The 19,910-nt window shown below is 33.6% G+C and overlaps 1 protein-coding gene across 1 annotated transcript in view; it reads left to right on the top strand.

Moving 5' to 3' along the window:
- SYDE2 (synapse defective Rho GTPase homolog 2) overlaps window positions 1-18,921 on the top strand; it is a 34,937-nt gene extending 16,016 nt beyond the window's left edge. The window contains exons 4-7 of the mRNA XM_029231173.1: window positions 3,334-3,460; window positions 9,966-10,147; window positions 12,934-13,165; window positions 17,927-18,921. Coding sequence (XP_029087006.1) covers window positions 3,334-3,460; window positions 9,966-10,147; window positions 12,934-13,165; window positions 17,927-18,423 — 1,038 coding nt within the window. The 3' untranslated portion in view covers window positions 18,424-18,921. The remainder of the gene's footprint in view (window positions 1-3,333; window positions 3,461-9,965; window positions 10,148-12,933; window positions 13,166-17,926) is intronic.
- Window positions 18,922-19,910: the final 989 nt, after the last annotated feature.

The following is a 19,910-nucleotide window of genomic DNA, read 5'->3' on the forward strand; positions in this document are numbered from 1 at the left end:
GCTGATAACATAGGCTAAGCCTAATTCATTTAAGGAATGTTTCTGAATGTTTTGATGTTCTTTTGGTAGAGAGTTCGACAGTGAATATTATAACCCTGTTTCACTCCTAAAATTAACTCCCTGCCCTTATTCCCTGTTCTCCCTCAGTTCCACTCTTTGGAAAGCATAAGCTTATCCATGTCTTACCTTTGGGATAGCATGGAGGATAAGGAGAGGTCCTACTAATAAAAGCACATCTCATTCTCTTTTCCTTTTAAAGAAGGTAAAAGCAGTTCATTAGAACAAACAAAAAACCTGGTGTTATTTGTAATAAGATATGTAAATGTTAACTAGTTAGTAGACCTTATCTTTATTTTCATTTATACATGTAGACTATGACAATGAGAAACAGTGTATGACTGAGGATATTAATGAGGTTAAGTAATTATTTATACTAATTTTTTGCAATACAAAATAAGCCTAAGCATCATTATGTTCTGAAGTATTTTGCTTTAGTGCTATCAGAATTTATAACATTCATTAAAAAATATCGAGGATAAATACCACAAAATCTGAAATATGATTTCTTTATAAGAATGTAGATGCAAACTTAAAATAATCTACCTTGAATTTAACATGGAAATGATAGAAATTGCATAAGTTAGTGGAGTTTTGTATAAAGGTACAAGAGACTTGGATTCTGGTTTCTCATCCATCATTGGCTGTGTGATGTTGGGCAAGTCACTTAATCTCTGTGGGTCTTTTTTGCTTATATTAAATAAAAATAGATGCAGTAGCTTCCTGAAGCTGAGAGGTAGGACATTTGAATTTTTGAAACCTCTTTTCAGATATGTGATTCCATCAAGTCAAGTTTACGTTGTCTGGGTGGAAGTGAGGCCTTCAGTTTCCAATCCAACTTTTGGTCCAGTTACTTTTTTCTTAAGGTCCTCTGTTTTTCCTGTATTTTTTTTTTTCCACGCAGCATGTAGGGAGGCCAGAGATTAGGCAGACTTTAAAGCTAATTATTTAAACAGAAACTTTTACAATTGTATATTAAAATAAGTAACTCAAATAATGCTGTACTTTTACAGTCTATTTTCTGAAAATATTTTATAAAGAGCAAGTATATAAGACTGTAATAACTGATTTTAAATGCAAGAAAATATTTTTAGCAATGCTTTTTATTTCTATACTTAAAGTTTAGAAAGTTTTATTTTAATAAAGAATTATTTCCTGTGAAATAAAAAGTAAAAAAAAATTTACAGTTGTATGTTTGGAGCTGTACTTTTTCAACACCTTTTCTTGTTTTGTCTCTTGTGCTTCTCCCTGTTGCACCCCAACACACGCACAGAAAGAGGCTGATTGTGCCTGCAGTTTACAGAGCAGCATACTGCTTAAATTTTGTTTACCTCTCTAGTCAGTAATTATTCTTGTTTTTTTTACAATGAACATCAGGTTTTGATAGTCAAACAAAAAATGGTTTGTGATATCTTCGAAATACTTTGAAGGCTACTACCACCTGTCTCCTGCTTCCAATAGGGAAAATTAGTATAGAAATCATCCTCATGGTCCATCCGGTTCAGATTCTGTCCTCAATAGAGGCATCAAGCATGTACTTCAAGTGTTTGATTCAAGAAGTCAGCCTCTGAAGGTAGGGATATATCCTAAAATATCCCTGCCTGACATATCTATATTAGCTCTTCCTTCTTTTATTCACCTTTAAAACTATATTTGTAATTGCAGCTTTTGGGATAACATGTTCCATTAATTTATTACTTGCTATTGAAGTATTGCTTTCTTTAATTTGTTCTAGGTTCATCTCTTTCTCAAGTTTAAGAGGATACATCCTTATGAAATTTTGTGACACTTAAGTATGCATACACCAGAAGGGCTGTACTCAAGTTAGTTTCTTCTCATGTGGTAGCATTTCCTTTGATCCTGTTTAATATTTTAGTTTCATTGTCTGGATCATCTACCGTTCTACTTTTCTTTCTTGTGATGATGTGAATGTAACATGAATGTGGATAAGAACAGGAAATTTGAATTTTCTTTCCAGTACCTTCCCGATTTCCCATATCATGTTGATTCTTTTGAATGCAGCAGCACCTTGAATTACCTTCTCTTAGAAATAGTTGTAGGTTCTTTACTATCTTTCAATTAATACTTAATGCTTGTCATCGCAAGTATTTTGGATAACATTTCCATGTATCCATTACTGACGCTTTCCTATGTTGAGACCCACTTTCTGTAGTGTATTCTATCAGTTATTTAAAAACTCAGAAGAGGTTGTCATAAGTAAACCGGGAAATTTCATTTGCATTCTTCCTCTAGATCACTTTTAGCATTTTAAAGTGATTCCTAGTTCAAATCCTTGGGGATTGCACTGGGTGTTTTCACTTTATTTCTGTCTTGAAATAATTTCTTTATCTGTAACTTCTTTCAATTCAAGGTGATTAAACTTCCTAAATAGTCTTTGATGTGGAAGTATAGGTGACAACCGCTTTCCTCAATTTTCTTGAAGGTTTATCATTTTAAAAAACTCCAATTGCTTAATCAGGCATGTTTTCTCTTTAAGATACCATGTTGATTTCCTCTTAGTGAATTTATACTGAACTAACAGTGTTTAAAAAACAAATCTTTTTAACGTAGGTTGAGGGGAGAGTGAGTGATGTCTTTGCATCTTATATACATTTTGAACTAGAAGTTTTATTTTACCTTTAATATATTATTTTAATTGAATTTCCTTCATTGCTTTATAATCAATTAATTTGATAAGTTAAAAAATCCTAGATTTATTTTTATTTCTTCCTCAGAAACTTTTTTTTTTTTTTAAAGATAACTTTACACAAATAGTATACTGGAACCTTATTTCAAAAATATACTTTTTTCGAGTTTTAAAGAGATTAAGTAACTTGCTCAAATTCACCAAGCAAGGAGTGATAGTGTGGGGCTTTATGAATCCAAAACCCTAGTTTAACTGCTGTGCTGTATTACTTCAGTCTAGAGCAAAAGATGTGAAAGGGCAACATCTTGGGGCATGGAGATATTGTTTGAGCATGTAAAACTAAAGGGTAAGGATTGTATCTTTGCTTAAGATATGATAGGCAGCATTACAGAAATCACAGTATATTGTTCAGATTTAAAGGAAATAATATAATTTTTTATTAAACTATATAACTATAACTATAATCAGTATAGTCTATGGTGAGATTTCAAAAGCTATGTTTGAGATATTTTTAATTAAATGCCATCAGAACATATTAGATTGCCAAGTTCATGTGATTTATACATACTGCACTATAATATTTTCTCTTTATCCAATTTACCATAATGTGGCCATAATTTTATTTCTAGGTAGTAGGCCTGTACCGATTATGTGGCTCGGCAGCAGTCAAGAAAGAACTTCGAGAGGCTTTTGAGAGGGATAGCAAAGCTGTTGGTCTGTGTGAAAGCCAATACCCAGATATAAATGTAATAACAGGTAATAAATAGATGTTATTTTTATGTACACATTCTGGAAAGACTACATCTGCACGAAAGAGAATTGAAGTACTATTTTGTAGCCTAAATTTAATTTGGTTTTATTCTGCAGTCTTATTTTCCTTCTTTTACAAACACTATTGTGTTATTTTCTGTGGGGAGATACCAAGATATGGTCCCTGTCCTCAAACAGCCAACAAGTGTTGGGAGGAAGAGACCTACATTAAATTAACTGTAGTAGCTAACAGAAGGAAAAGGGCACCTTTTCTTCATAGAGAGATAAATAAAATGTCATCAGAGTTCAGTTTGACTGGAGTTGACATAATATAAGGGGCATTGACTATCTGGTTAGAGAATTTAGATTTATTTACTAGGCAGAGGGGATCCATCAACGATTTTTGAGCAGGGGAGTGAAATCTTTAGAGATAGTCTTCAGGAATATTTATCTGGCAAGTCTGTGTGATGGACTGAAATTAGAAGATACAAGAGGAAGGAAAACCAGTTAGGAAGCCTTGGCAATAGTCTCAGCAAGGAGGTAATGAGATTGGATGGCATCTGGCAGCAGCAGCAACAGCAGGAAGAAATAGAATTGAAAGTATTTGAAGAAAGGGAGGGCCCAGACAATCCTGACTTTGACATCTGGTTGATTGGGTTCCATTAGCAGAAGTAAGAAAGCTGAGAGGAAAGCTACTGCTTTCGGTGGAGAAATGTAGAAAAAGATTATGAATTGGGTTTCTTTTTCAAACTTACATATTGAATTTGATGTACTAGTAGGAGATCTCAGTAGATATATCAAGGATATATCTCCTACAGCTAAGGAGAGGATATAAGTAGAATGTGAGGGATCTGCTGTTGACCCAGGTGATGAATGCAATCCAATGTATAGCATTGTAAATACACTTCTAATACCCCGACTGGTGGGGGTAGAAAACGGCAATTTGATGGTCATTGGCACTAGTTGTAATTAACGCCTTGCAGTTGTCTATAGAGTTTGAAAAGACAAGAACTTTGAGGATCTCCAAACTTTGGAGGCAGGCAAAGAAAGAAGAAACAGCTAAAGAGATTGAGAGGAAAGGAGTCAGAAAGTATGGGAAACAAGAGACTACAGAGTGTTAAGGAAAGGTGTGATGCACTGTCATTCTGAGAGATCATATAAAATGAGAACAGAAAAAAGGCCTTTGAATTTGGCCATTAGGACATTTTTCATAACTAATCGATATTCGAGGCCTATTGGCTTATAATTCCATGTTTGTTTTTTGTTGTTGTTTTACTTTTTATTAGCAAAGTTTTCAAGCATATACACAAGTAGAGAGAATACTATGATAAACCTTCTTTATCCATCACCTGGCTTCCATAATCAACACATGACCAAACCTGTCTCATTTATACCCCTCATTTGATTCTCCCCAAACTTGGATTATTTTGAACCATATCTCAGCTATCACATCCTTTCACCTACAGATGCTTTGGTATGTATTTCTAGATCATCTATGTATTTTGATAGTCTTTCTCTTCTCTCTACTGTCAACTACCGTTTTTTTTTTTCTTGCTGTAATAGCGTTTGTTTTTCTCTTCTAATTTGCTTTCTTATTTTACACACAATTAATTGTCTAGGTGAGAATTGGAGGAAGGTTCAACTTGCACATATTCAAGAGATTTTTATTAGTTGAAATCCTTAAAGCTAACTGTTAGGATTGAGGCTTTCCAGATAACTGAGCTTCCCAATCTCTGAACTCTGAATGACTATATTTCATAGAATATTTAATATTATATTCTTGGATAACTAAAACTTCGATCCCAAGCATTTTAATTCGGAGAGGGAGCAAACCAAAGCACTTTTTCTTTCTCTTAAGTTTTAGCAAACCAGAAATAATGGTTACTTTTATTTTATAAAGGAAGAAGGCATATTATTTCTACTAAAAAATGGGTCATTTCTACAAAAAAGTAGAATTTTTCCCTTAATAATGTGTAATTAACAAAATCAGCAAAGGACTCATTTTATGAATTTATTAAAGAAAAATTTTATAAATAGCAATCCTCAGAAAATTACACTCTATAACTAAATAAAAGGAGATTTTGTCTTGGTTGAAGACTTTCTTGGAGATAAAAATTTTATGTCAAATGTGTATAATTTAAAAAGATGAAGTGATGTGGTTTGAATTGATTATTTGTTATAAGAGAAGGTCCTTAGTTGGAAATTTGCAGCCTATGCAGAAGGTATGACAATAGGTCAATGAAACATTCATAGAAGCATTCTTTTCTAAAATTGAGAGTTTACATAATTTATGAATTGGGTATTTCTTGGCTTTATTCTTTGTATATTCCATTTCAGTAAACCTGTTTTTCAGAAGAACCTAGAGCTGTTTTCATTCTTGATAAAAAGCCAATGGGATGACTTAAGGTTTGCCTGAGAAATATCATTGAAATTGCAATAAAATATACACAAGGGCTCATCGTGGCTCAAAGTAAAGGGTATTGTTGATTTGGGGAACTGGCCAGTAATAGTGTTGCCTCATGTGTTTGTTCCACGTGAACTCACATTTCAAGTAAACTTTAAAATATAATTAACTGTTAAGTAGGTCTAAAAGAAGAGATATTAATGGAGTGAATGATAGAGTTTACTCACAATTTAATGCATTCTTAGTAGCTGGCTTGTCTGGAATACAGAATGAAGTGCTCCAGACAAACCAGATTTTTTTCAGTCAGGTGCAAAATTTAAGGTATAAAATCTATTCATAGTACAAGAGAAGAAATTGGAAAAGTCAACATTATTTATTTAGTGATTATTAGAGTTTTAGGCAGAGAGAACAGGGTGAATTTTGTGATTGAGAATTAATAAAATATAGGTACTTCAAACCAGCCTCTGAGAAGAAGTAGTTTTAGAGATTAGAATGACTTGTTTTTAGTGTAGTGATACGTATATCCCACCATGGGGATGAGTAGAATTTCTCTGTGTAGTTGGTCCTGTGCCTGAATGAGGGTGAGAGGCATATGGTTTCATAGTATCTAACTATTACAGGGCAGCTTAAGAGATGTAACTAGACCCAGCTCTTTATTTATCAATAATTGCCTGCTTCAAGTACATGATAAAAGTTTTACTGTGTTGCATTAAATAAACTTCATCATAAATTCTCCCCAAGTCTTTTTTGAAGTAGCTCCTGTCACATTAAAGATTGTCACCACAATTTTATTATCTTACGGTTTTTATGTCCCAAAGTGTTTGAAAGATGTTAAGAAGGCAATATGGCTTTAAGATGCTCCTGCCTATCACTAAGTTTTTGGGATAAGGCCATATAGCTAATTTCTAGACTGATGAGTAGTCATATCATACATGTTACAACGCACTATGAGTACCATCTCTCTGTTTCATTTTATAAAATCTTTTGATTATTTTTCCTGTGACGTTTGTCTGCTTATAGAAAAGCAACTATAATTTTTACTTCATTGAACATAATGTTCATTGAGCATACTTTAAGTGCTTAATATTTGTTATAATAATTCTCTCTTATTTGCCCTCAAATTATAGTGAAGCAAAGTAATCTTGAACTTGGGTTAATTTAAAATTCCATTTATATTAATAGTTGTTTAGCATATTAATCATATAAAGGATAATGATATTTGAAATACATGTTTCACTAAGGTATAAAGTTATCTTTTCTGGAGATCTTTTAGGTTTTGATTTAATATAATTGCATTACAGGGCAAGTCTCAAGCTACCAGGGCATATTGAGTTTTATAAGAGCTAACAAGTCTTGCTTTGTCAAGGAACAACTATGGAACCTTTAAAAAAGATTATGCCCTAAAGGGTTAGTAGTGTCTTTATTTGGCAGCTACAGAAAATTGCATTTTCACTTTCTAATTGTAACTCAATGCTCTTTACACTGAATGTTGCAATTCATTGTAGGAAACTAATGATAGTAGTAAAGATCACATGATATAAGTTAAGGAATGTGAATAAACAATTGTTGCATGCGTACTGTGTACAAAATGCTTTATCATTATCATCACTGTATGTCTAACATGTATTGATTATTATTATATGCCAAGCACTTTATATATGTTGTATCTCTTTGTATATATTGAAGAAAAAGTTTGGGGCTTCCCTGGTGGCGCAGTGGTTGAGAATCCATCTGCCAATGCGGGGGACGCGGGTTCGAGCTCTGGTCCAGGAAGATCCCACATGCCGCAGAGCAGCTGGGCCCGTGCGCTGCAACTGCTGAGCCTGCGCTCTGGGGCCCGCGAGCCACAGCTGTTGAGCCCACGTGCCTAGAGCCCGTGCTCTGTAACAAGAGAAGCCACTGCAGTGAGAAGCCCGCGCACCGCAACGAGGAGTAGCCCCCGCTCGCCGCAACTAGAGAAAGCCTGTGCACAGCGATGAAGACCCAACGCAGCCAAAAATAAATACATAAAATAAATAAATTTAAAAAAAAGAAGTTTGGTCAATATCCTCTTGGCTCCTTAGTGCTATTTCCAGGTTATTACCTTTTTACTATTGAGTAGGAACTTATGCTCAATGAAGGAATAAGGCTTTTTGGAGGCTCATGGCACACTCTTGCACCACCTCTGCCTTTCGTATTTAACATCACCTACAGAACTCTTGGGCATTCCCATTTATTCAGTGAAGACTTTGATACCTCGCCTATGGTTAGATTTCCAACTGGAGTCCTGCCATCATCCTGAATGATTTTAACATACAAATGACCAATCCAGAACACTCTTCTTATCTAACCTAACTCTTATTGGGTACCAACTGCTACCTTAAACTCTTGAAACGTTCTTTCCTTGACTTCCTTGCAGCATGTTTGCCTGTCTCACCCCCACCCCCATCCTGCCTCTTCTTACCACTCATACTCCTTTAGCCATTCTTCCTACTGATGTTCTTCATGGCCTTCTCTTATCACTAGGCCTTCTCATATCATGCTGTATGCTGCCCTGATTATCGCAGTCATTCCCAAGTTTCCAGTTATCATCTTTAAGTTGATCATTCTCAGGTCTGTGTCTCCAGCCATCTCTTTCCTGAGCCTCAGATTTTTATATCCAGTAGGCTTGAATGTCCCGTAGATACCTTAAGCTTAATACGTTCAAAATGAAACTCCTTCCTGTACCCTAAAACATGGTTTTACTCCTTCTTCTCCTATTTCAAGTAATAGCACTGTTATTCACCTAGATGCTGAAGCCCCAGACCTAGGAAATATCCTTACACCTCCTTTTCCCTCAAAATGACAAATGTATTTTTGACCCAGTGGTCCTGTTTTGGGAATTCGTCCTACCAACATACCTGCATACATACAAAGTAATGATGTGCAGGTTATTCATTGTAGCATGTTTTGAAATAACAAAAGATTAGAAAGAACCTAAGTAGCTGTCTATTGTAACTGACTAGATCAAATTATGGGGCATCCATACATTGGAATACTGTGATGTGACTGTACAAATGTTTGAAGAAAATCTCTGTGTACTGAAAATATGGCAAGGATGTGATGTTAAATGAAAAAGCAGGAAACAGAACAGGACATATATGCTATCTTTTATGTAATAAAGGGAAACAAATAGTAATATATTATTTACATTTGCATAAGCAAATACTGGAAGGATGCATAAGAAACTAATGAACCATGGTCTATCAAATTTAAAAGATTTATTAGATGGGAAACTTCCTTTATGATCATGTTTAAATTCAAATTAAGCTCTCAAACTAAATTCCTGGCTAAGCTGAGAGCATTTTCTAAATCAATATTGTCTCTATTAAGGTTTTTGGTGTCAGAAATGTCTTCTATATTTCCTTGTGATCACATTCTAGCCTTTAGCTAGTATCTTACCTACCTTCCTTATATGTAACAACCATTAATTACTCTTTCCTGTTTCCTCTACTATAGGTATATCATCTCTTAGTTCATAACTACTTGTGGTGTGTTTGAAATTGACTTAACCTCATTCTTACTATAGTGACAAGTCTGATGTTTTCTGTTCTTGGCTTTTGGTTTCATTTGTTTGGTTTTAGGAATGATTTTTTCCTTCCATAGTATAGCATTAGAGATTATCCAGACTATCCAGTATGTATGTTTAAGCCATATCTTCTGTATTAAAGAGGAAATATATTTATATAGCTCACTTATTTGCATGGGCTTATGAAAAGCCTAGAAATTAAAAATTCACATAAATGGAATAATTTAAAATTAATATTAGTATGCCTTATTTTCTTTTACATGCACTTAGAGGAGCTTTTTATAAGGGATTTACTTTATGAACAAACCTAATATGTATGATAATTGGCTATTATGTGTGTACATTATTAGCATGGTTTCAAAACAAGTCAATTAGTGAAGCAATTTCTAAGGATACAAATTGCTATTGTTTTGTTATAATACTTCTTTTTACATTGTTGCTTTTATTGTTTTCAGAGTGTTAAAAGTTCGCTGTAACAATTCTTTGAAAAAAAATTCACCACAGTTTTTTATTTCCCTCTAAAGACTAATTGCCATCTGTCTCTGGTTTGTTTTCTGAAGGTGTTCTTAAGGATTATTTAAGAGAACTTCCTTCTCCTCTGATAACAAAGCAGCTTTATGAGGCTGTATTAGATGCAATGGCAAAACATCCTTTGAAAATGTCATCAAATGGTTGTGAGAATGATCCAAGTGATTCTAAGTACACTGTTGACCTGCTGGATTGTCTGCCTGACGTCGAGAAGGTAAGCACAGTTGATATGCATTGAAGGTAAGCACAGTTGATATGCATTGAAGGTAAGCACAATTGGTGTGCATTGAAGGTAAGCACAATTGGTATGCATTCTTTCTGGAAGCCAGCTAATGAATTGTATACTTAGCTCCAGAGCTACAAATAATTTTTTAGATATCTGACATTCGTAGCACTCATGAGTTTTAGCTCTGCCTTTGCCAAAGGCTACTTAAACAGCATAAATCTAGAAGCTGCTTCTTAAACAGAATAAATCTAGAAAATAATTTTATCTTTTCTGTATATGATTTTAGCCTAGGCATGAATACTCCCTATAAGTTTTAAAAGAGTATTGTTATTATTAAAATGATATATGTTTATTATAGAAAATTTAGGAAGATATAGAAAAGAAGAATGGAAATTATAATTATCAATATCTAAAGGCAACGATACTTAACATTTTGGTGTAGTTCCTTTTAGTATTTAAAAAATATGGTACCTGATTGGTGTACATGGCTTAGCCTCAAGACTTAAACAACCCTCACCACCACCATTTCCTTCCTCCTTGTCTCTTTCCATTTGCCCCCTCCCCACAATCTGAATCTTGGGACCAGTATCTTCAGGTATGCCTGCAGGAGAGATAGGATGACTGAGTCTGCAGAACTAGTTTTAGCCTAACTTTAGCTCTTGTTCCTTAGAACAAAAGGGAAAATAAGGGAAAGAAATGTGGCCAGGCTTATCCAGATGAGGCTGGCTTTGCCTATGCTTCTTTCTTTTTAAAATTTATTTATTTATTTATTTGGCTGTGTGGGGTCTTCGTTGCGGCGTGTGGGATCTAGTCCCTTGACCAGGGATCGAACCCGTGACCCTTGCATTGGGAGCACGGAGTCTCAGCCACTGGACCACCGGGGAAGTCCCTATATTTCTTATCATATGAGAACAGAAAGTCCAAGAGTGAGTGGGTAGAAATGTTTTAAGCCCAATACCTTAATTCACTAGTTGATTGTAGTCATCTGAATGGCCTGTACTCTGTCTGGTTAGATTAGCAATTACTGCTCCTTTGAGTGGGGAAGGGGAGCAGCTACAAAGGTAGACAGAAGCAGAAGCGTGGGGTGTGGGGTAGAAATATCCCTTCACCAATATAAGGTAAAGTTATACGTGTCATTTTACTTATAAGTGAAGGTTTGAGTGTCAGGGAATGTAAATCACTTGCCCAAGAGTATATAGCTTTTTTGAGTGTTGTAGTCTATCATATGAATTTAGGTCTTTCTGGCCTTAAAGTTCATGCTGTTAATATTCTTTCTAAAAAGGCTGCATAATATTCCATTGAGTAGATCTGACGATTTATCACCATTCTGTTTTGTGTAATATTTAGGGTTTGAACCTATTTGTATATATTTGTCCACAGATTTCTTTTCAGTTAGAATTACTTATTTGGAATAGAATTTCAGAGTGGAATTGCTGATTTAAATAATGTGAACATTTTGAGGCTCTTAATACATTTGTCATATTACTTTTCAGAAGGGACACAACAAGTACATTTTTTGGCTGATCTTATTTCGTAGACAAAAAAAAAAAGATTTCTTATTTTAGGTTGTGTTTCTTGGCTTGCTATTGAGATTGAACCTAATGTATTTAACCAGTTGTGTGTGTGTGTTTGTGTGTGTGTGTGTGTGTGTGTTAACTGTGTTAATCAATGTGTGAGACTGGTTTTGATTTCAAAATATCAGTCTAGTCTACTCTAGATCCATTTTGATTTCAAAATATCAATCTAGTCTACCCTAGATCCAATTTTCCCCTCATTCCTTCCCTTCACAACTAAACATTGAGCAAACGTTTATTCTGGTGGTTATCACTTCTTCACCACTCATTTACTACTCAGAATATTGTCATCTGGCTTCCTGCTCCACCTCTGTGGACCTGTTCTTGCTAAGGTTACTAGTTACCTTCTAATCATCAAATCCAGTTGTCACTTTGACTCCAGAAATGTCATTTTGATTTTTTTTCTTTCTTTAATAATTTTTAAAAATTACGGATTATAGTTGGCACTTATTTCTTCAACACAATTATGAAGAAGAAATTACACACTTTGTTAAATGATTGATCATATGCTAGTATATCAAAAAACATCATTCCTTTCCATAACTGCTTAAACCTAAATAACCATTCTAACTTCTTGAACAAACTCCCCTTACTAGTTTTTTCAAGGATTTAAAAAAATATTTTTCAATCAATTTTTTTTTCATTTCTAATTATACTATTCTTCCCTTTTCCATGGTTTGTCTACTTAAAATATTTATTAGCTAAGAAGCGCATTGACCTTTTTCCTAACTGGATCACAATAGAACCTAGCCATGGTTGGCTCCCTAGATTTTAGGATGTTTGTCCCTACTTATGACTACAGGATTTATCTGAACTTAAAAATAAACATTCTCACCCTAATCCCCTTTCCATTGTAGCCTTTGCTGTTATCTTTTTAGAGGAGGGAAGAGAGGAAAAAGTTGATGGTATATTTTCCCAGGGACTCCAGCTGAAATTTGGAATGCATTCATGAGCACTTTATAGAATGTATATTTTAACCATTTAATGAATCAGATTATGTCACTGAAACCTAAGGGCCCTGTGTAACATTTCTATAAGAAAATATATTTCAAGTTCCAAACATCCAACTTACAATCAAATCTTTGAAACAACCTTTTAAAAAGTGATAGTACGCCCATCTATATTTTCTGGTATAAATTGTGTCCTTGAATTTGCCCCTGTGTGACTGTGTTAAGTGAAATTTAATTTAATTCAATTTAGGCAACCCTAATGATGTTGTTGGATCATTTGAAATTGGTGGCTTCTTATCGTGACGTGAATAAGATGACTTGCCAGAATTTGGCTGTGTGCTTTGGACCCGTATTATTAAGTCAGAGGCAAGAGACTTCCAGCCATAACAACAGAGTCTTTACTGATTCAGAAGAACTTGCAAGTGCTTTGGATTTTAAAAAACATATTGAAGTTCTTCATTACTTACTTCAACTCTGGCCAGGTAAATGATTCTATGGAAATATTTTTCTCTTTCAATGATAGGGTGTTTGAATTAGCTAATCATTAAATATGCCCATGTATGATTGAAGAAAATCTTTTCTAGATTTTGCTTTTTAAAATAGTTATGAATTGATACCTGCCCTTTAGATTTCTCCATTAAAATTTTCTGCTTTTGCTGATACTATTGTAGACGTAGAGATAGATCAATGTATACATTCTGGATTTGGTCAGCTCTGGATTTGAATCCTGGTTGTGTCACTTATTAGCAGTCTGACCTTGGACAAGTTCTTTAACATCATAGAGCCTCAGTATCATCTTTTGTCCTGTGGATTAGTAATATGTTTATAGAATTTATAGGAGGATTAAATAAAGAATTATGTGTGTAAGGTGTTCAGCACAGCTCTTAGCACATAATAGGTACTCAGTAAAATATTAATTTCTTTACCCTTCTCGTTTTTATTTCAACTGATATAAAGCAGAATTCATTTTTCTCCTTAAATCAGTTCTTCCTACTGATGTCTATACTGTATTCATGGTCATTCTTCAAGTTATCCAGCCTTGAGCTGACAATTACCTGCAATCTTTCCATCTTTCTTATCCATCCCCATTCTACTCAATAACAAAAGGCTGACAGTTATTTTTCTAATACATCTCTTATGTAGTTTCAGAGCTAAAAGGAATATGTATTTAGTTAGATGTTTTATAAAGGATCCTGTATTTAGGTTCCAAAAATTTCTTACATGGTAGTAGCCCCTGCTTCCCTCCCCTCCCCTGCATAGTACCAAGTGTGAAGGTACTTAGATGCTTATTGTAGTGCACAGTGGTAGAAGTGCTTGGGCCCTGTAGTCAGGCTTAGATTCGGATTCGACTGTGGCACTCACCAACAGTGTGGACTCAGGCAAACACTAGTTTTCCTAGGCCTCAGTTTGCTTCTCTATAAATAGTGCCTACCTCAGGGTTTTTGTGAAGATTGAGATAAAGCATCTAAGGAAATGAGCAGAGAGTTTAGCATAAAGTTAGCCCTCAGTAAATGTGCTGTGTTACTCTTTTATTAATGTATATGAGAAGAATATACCAAAGTACAAAGGATTGCTTGATTTAGTCTTTTAAAAAATCTAATTAATTTAAAAAAATGAATTAAAAATTAAGCTAATAAAAATTTTCAACTTTTAAATTTGTAGAGTTAACATTTTTGCCTTCTTTTAAACACAGGCTTAAAAAATCATTTCTAATTTATATTTTACCTGAGTTAGTATGTGTTACTTATTATTTAAAAGTCCTGAATGAAGATGCTCTGGTTAATTGGTCTGATTTCTGCACTTGGTGCCCAACATAAGAAATCACTCAGGTTCAAGTTTTAAATGTGTGTTTCTTAGCCTTTCCTAGAACTGCTTTAATTTTAATAAACATGAGGAATTGGGAAAGGAGCCATCTTATTCTAATCACAAATGAAAACTTGTTTGCCTGGAGATACTAAGTTTACTATCAGTACCTGAGTTCTTTATCATTAATTCTGTACCAGTGGTTAATATCATTTCATTGGTTTGTAATAGTCATCTTAGTCTCGGGTTTAGGAGCAAAAACTTAACTTGTATGTTATAGAAAAAGGGCAGGTTCAGACTTGAGATTCACTGTACAGTATTTCAATGACAACCTTAAGCAATTGTCTCCTAATGTACAGTTCCTTATTCCAAACGTTTGTGTGATTGGATTTAAAAATAACTGCCCCATCGTCTATAACCTGTTTCTTTTCTTTAGTTATAATACCTCAAACAAAGGACAGAACAGGGCAGAAAGATAAGAGGAAACAGCAGTTAGTTTTGCCCTCTAACATCACTTGCTTTTGGATTCAAGAGGCAGAAATCAAGTAGATATAGTGCACTTACTGAGCCTGAGAAAATTGATGGTGACGTAGAGACTGGGCCACACCATATTAACTTGGTGAATGCTCATCTCTATGCATTCAGTGGAAGGTTTTAGCTCCCTTGCTATCTGTATCCTACTTATTTTTCTTTTTGGAACTTCTCCTACTCCAGAGGTAAAAAGAATTGGTTCCACCCTTTGCTGCCCACCTGCCTTTTTACTTCCTTAACTTTTTATTTTGTTCTGTGTTATTTTTAAATTTTGGGCAAGAATATAATTTTCTTTGAGCTTTCTACTTGAAAAATCTGTCTTCATTCAAAGTGATCAGTTAGAACCCTGGCATATTGGTACTGGAAGGTAAAAGTCAGCCTGCCAATTGCTTTTCAGATTGTCTTCTGCCAAAGCCCTAAGTTCTTTAGAAGCAGCCTTGAGGCCAGATTGGCAACAGGTGAGGGAGCAAAATGGAAACATATTTCCCTTTTGACCAAAACAGTCTTCTTTTCATCTTTCTTATGTACTGGGTTTTTACAAAGTAGTTGCTTTTTAAAAATAGGGTTGCTGTTTTAAGAGTATTGGAAATTAATGATAGGCTACCCTTTCACTTTATAGATGGGGAAATAGCTTTAGAGAGTGTGTAACTCTTAGACCAGCTGTTTGGTGTATCACATATTTTATGATGAATAGATTCGGGATAGGGCTTTCTTTTTATTTTTCTTTTGGAAAAGCTATCAATTTTCCCTAATTCTTTTTGTTTCATTTTTCTCACTAGACTAAGCTTCATGAGGTCAGGGACTATATTTTGCTTACCCTTATATTTCCAGGTCCTAACAGAATACTTGGCACTAACTAGACACCCAATATATTGTGTTAAATAAGGTAATTATACTATAGATAAAAAGCTAATAAAGTGGTGACTAAAAATAGAAATCTATTGGAAGAAAACAAGATAAGAAAATAAAGTTTCTTAGTAATTATCATTATGTTTGGAAAAATTTTCAGCAAATTTATAGACTGCATGTTCATTTTATCCTGTTGAAGGTAAGTAGTCAACAGTGCTAAGAAAACCAGAACTTTTCTTTTGGGGTTAAAATTAACCATTTTATCTACATATTTAATAGGAAACCATTTCACCATCAGTAGTTTAAAAAGCTAGTAAAGTTGATTTTGTAGAAATTGAAGTTTTAGTCTAAAAGGTGTAAAATATTATAATTGTTTCTTAAATATTTTCCAAGAAAATATACAAAAATAATGTTTGGATAGGAACTTGGTTAAACAACTTTAAGCACCTGACAGTAAAATGAATGTGGGCTTTGCAGGTGAATGTCGGAAAATGTAGACAAAATAAGACAAGCTTAACACAGAATCAAAAATGTTTTACTTTGGTTGGATCACAAACCAGTTGACCTCAAGGTTAGCAGAGTACTGTAATGGGTTGGCAAAAACAATAGGCATGACACTTAAGCACTAAGAAGAACAGGAAAAGCACAGAAAATGAAGGGAGGAAAGCAAGGAGATTTAGAGGAGAGAAGCAGTTTCAACAGAAGAAGGAATATGAATAATTAAACAGTGGAAAAATTCAGATATCAATTCTGCAATTACATCAGTTAATGGCGTAGGACATTCTATATTAATATTGTTATTAAATATCAAGGTAAAGTAATTATCAGAACTTTATTTTCTAGAAAACTTTAGATCAAGTGCTTTTAGCTGTCATAATGATCTGTAATAACCATCATAAAAATGCAGATAAACAAAAATGTTAAAGACATACCTATACAAAGTTATCAAGTATTTTAATAAAATAAGTTAAAAAATGATGCAATCTCTGAAAATGTTATAAAATCACTGTATGTCTGGAAAACTAGAACCATATACATGTTTGTATTATTCTTCAATTATTTTATACAGTAGGAAACAAGTATTTATTAGATGTTGGAGAGTGTAAAGTTGGTGCGTTATCACTGATTATATGTTCCCTTTATCTTAGTGAAGGGAAGTATTAATGGAGTATAAACAAGCAGAAAGGGAAAGGTATTATGGACAGTTTTTAATAGCCGTGCCTCAACATTTAAATTAAGTCCATTCGACAAGTGTTTTGTTCAATACACACAAAAGAATAAGCTGTAAAGCCTTGGTTTGTTGTGAAATAATGTGTCTCCATGGTAATATATTTGGCCAGTGCAATGCATACTAATAGGGGAAATAGTCTTAATATGAGGAATGTTATTTGAGATTGTTAGATTCCTAACCAGAATGGGAAAATAAAATATCTGTACTATTTTCAGGCAATAAATGAAGACTCTTAGTAGCTAATGCCGTATACTCAAGCTCAGGTAACAAGTGGACAAGTCTAGATTTCGTTCATTTTATCAAAGTGAAATTTGGGCTGCTTAAAGTAAATTATGACACTGCTGCTAATAGAATTGCAAAAAAACACAAAGGTTAGAACTTTTAGAGTGAGCACTTTAGATGCCTTGGCCTCATTTAGATGTTTGCAGATGAAGGAACTTTTGTTTCGTTTGTACTCCAACATGCCTTGCCTGCTTTTTGCTGTAGCTTTTAATTTAGAAGAAGCTACCAGCTTAGCTACTGTTTGAATTACATCTAGATAATAATTAACTTGCACAGAAAGTTAATCAACATTGGAAATTTATTTGGGGATGTTGTGATATAGCATGAATTAGCACCACTGAACACTCTACTGGCTTCTGTCCCTAATCTTGATTATGTCTGATGATAGAAAAAATAATTATGGAATGCTTTGTTTTGGTAGTGTGCATGTGTTTGTTTTAATGCATGTTTATAGTTGATTATTAAATGGCTTATATTTAGCTCTGTGTTTTTAAATTGGATTCAGTTGGATTACTGTCGCTAAAGCAAATTTATTGTTTGTTTCTAGTGCAACGTTTAACTATCAAAGAATCAGCAAACAATTTGTTCCCAGAGCAGAAGTCTTCTCTAAATTATTTGAGGCGGAAGAAAGAACGACCTTACCTGTTAAATTTGAGTGGTACTGATTCATCAAGAGTACTTAGGCCAAGGCAAACCAGATTAGACAGTCCACTAAGTAATCGTTATGCAGGAGACTGGAGCAGCTGTGGAGATAACTACTTTTTAAATATGAAAGAAAATTTAAATGATGTGGATTATGACGATGTGCCTTCAGAAGACAGAGAAAATGGAGAAAACTGTAGCAAAATGTATGAACCAGATATCATGATTGAACAGCCAACTCCCACATCCAAAGAGTGCACATTTCAGACATATTTGACAATGCAGGCTATTGAGTCTAGGGACCGAAAAGTCAATCTCAAAGACCTACAAGAAAGTATCGATACTTTGATCGGAAATCTGGAGCGTGAACTCAACAAAAACAAGCTTAATATGAGTGTTTGAGGTTGAGAGTTTTTTTTTAATAATGTCTTAAGTTTCACATAATCTTTGTCACTTTCTTGTATCCCTCACAGTGATGTTTTAAATTTTTTACTCTTGAAAGCTTCAGTTACTTTCTAACAGGTTAATGTGATTCAATTAAAAACATCACTCATTAACATAATTTTTACTTATTTCATTAGAAAATTTTTCTTGAGGTAAAAAGATAACCTGGACTTCTTGTGGATATTTGTTTAAATCTTGCCAATTCTATGGATATAACTTTAAAATGCACTTCTAAGATTCACATAAGTTATTAGCCCCTCAAGATTTTTGTACTTTATAGGAACTGCTTTTCTGAAACAGATGTTCCTTCTAGAAGAATGCTGTGGCTGCTTAGTCTGATTTGCAGTATGAGTCCATGCACACTGCAACATCATTCAATCACATTTCATTTGCAATGCAAATGCTGCTATAAGAAAACCTTTTTATAAATAAAAGTAAAATTATACAAATATTAATGTATTCTGTATTAACATTCAGTAATTATTTAAATATAAAATTAAATATTTTTATAATCCCAAAAATATGTATATATTTATAAGTGCATATATATATAGGTATTAGAATGAGGGGAGGGATTGGCTGCAGAATCACATGTATCTTTAAAATATATGTCATGAGGCCAAAATCATTAGCTTAAAAATGTCCTTTTCAGGGAAATAACATTTAAGTTAAAGGAGGAGTTGCATAGAAACACTTGAACCAAAACACTAGAAACATCTAAATATAGAAAAAATAGACTTTCCTTTTTTGATTCACAGAAAGTCACAATATCCCCAGTGAGAAGTCATCCTTTAAATTGAAATCTTCTAATTTTTTAAGGGATTAAGTTTCGAGATTTCTGCGCTGGTGACTTAAATTTAAAATTCTTCACCTAATCTATGTGTTTTTATCTTCTGCTTTTTAAAACAAAGTAATTATACTTAGAACATATTTATTTGTAATACATATATAACTTTGACTTTATAATTACCTTCATTTGTTTCTAAAGAAATCTTGCCAGCATACTACATGTTATTGATTTTTAAAAATTAACTTATTTTGGCTAATTATATCTTCAAGATAGTCATTATAGCAGTCACAACAGTGTTTGAAAATGTAAATTTAGAAGTTTTTTATTAAATCGGAATGTATTTTTTTAAACTTTTATACCTACAGAATGTGTAATTTAAAATTATTAATAAAATTTGAGTTATCAACTTAAAGATGTAGCAGCCATTAAAAAAACTGACTCCTTGATGTTTTTCTAAATATTAAAGTATTTAACTATTTCTATGCAATATACATTGATAAGTGGAACACCTTGTTATTTAATTTGAAAATTTACTTGTTAAAAAACCAGATAAATAACTATTTTTATATGAAACTTTCATTTTTAAAGCTTTGTATAACAATTCAGAAGAATCCCAAAAGAATATGTGACAGATATATATATATTGAGTAAACAG

Source organism: Monodon monoceros, unplaced genomic scaffold, assembly GCF_005190385.1.
Source record: "Monodon monoceros isolate NGI ecotype Baffin Bay Population unplaced genomic scaffold, NGI_Narwhal_1 Super_Scaffold_18, whole genome shotgun sequence".
Classification (NCBI taxonomy): Eukaryota; Metazoa; Chordata; class Mammalia; order Artiodactyla; family Monodontidae; genus Monodon; species Monodon monoceros.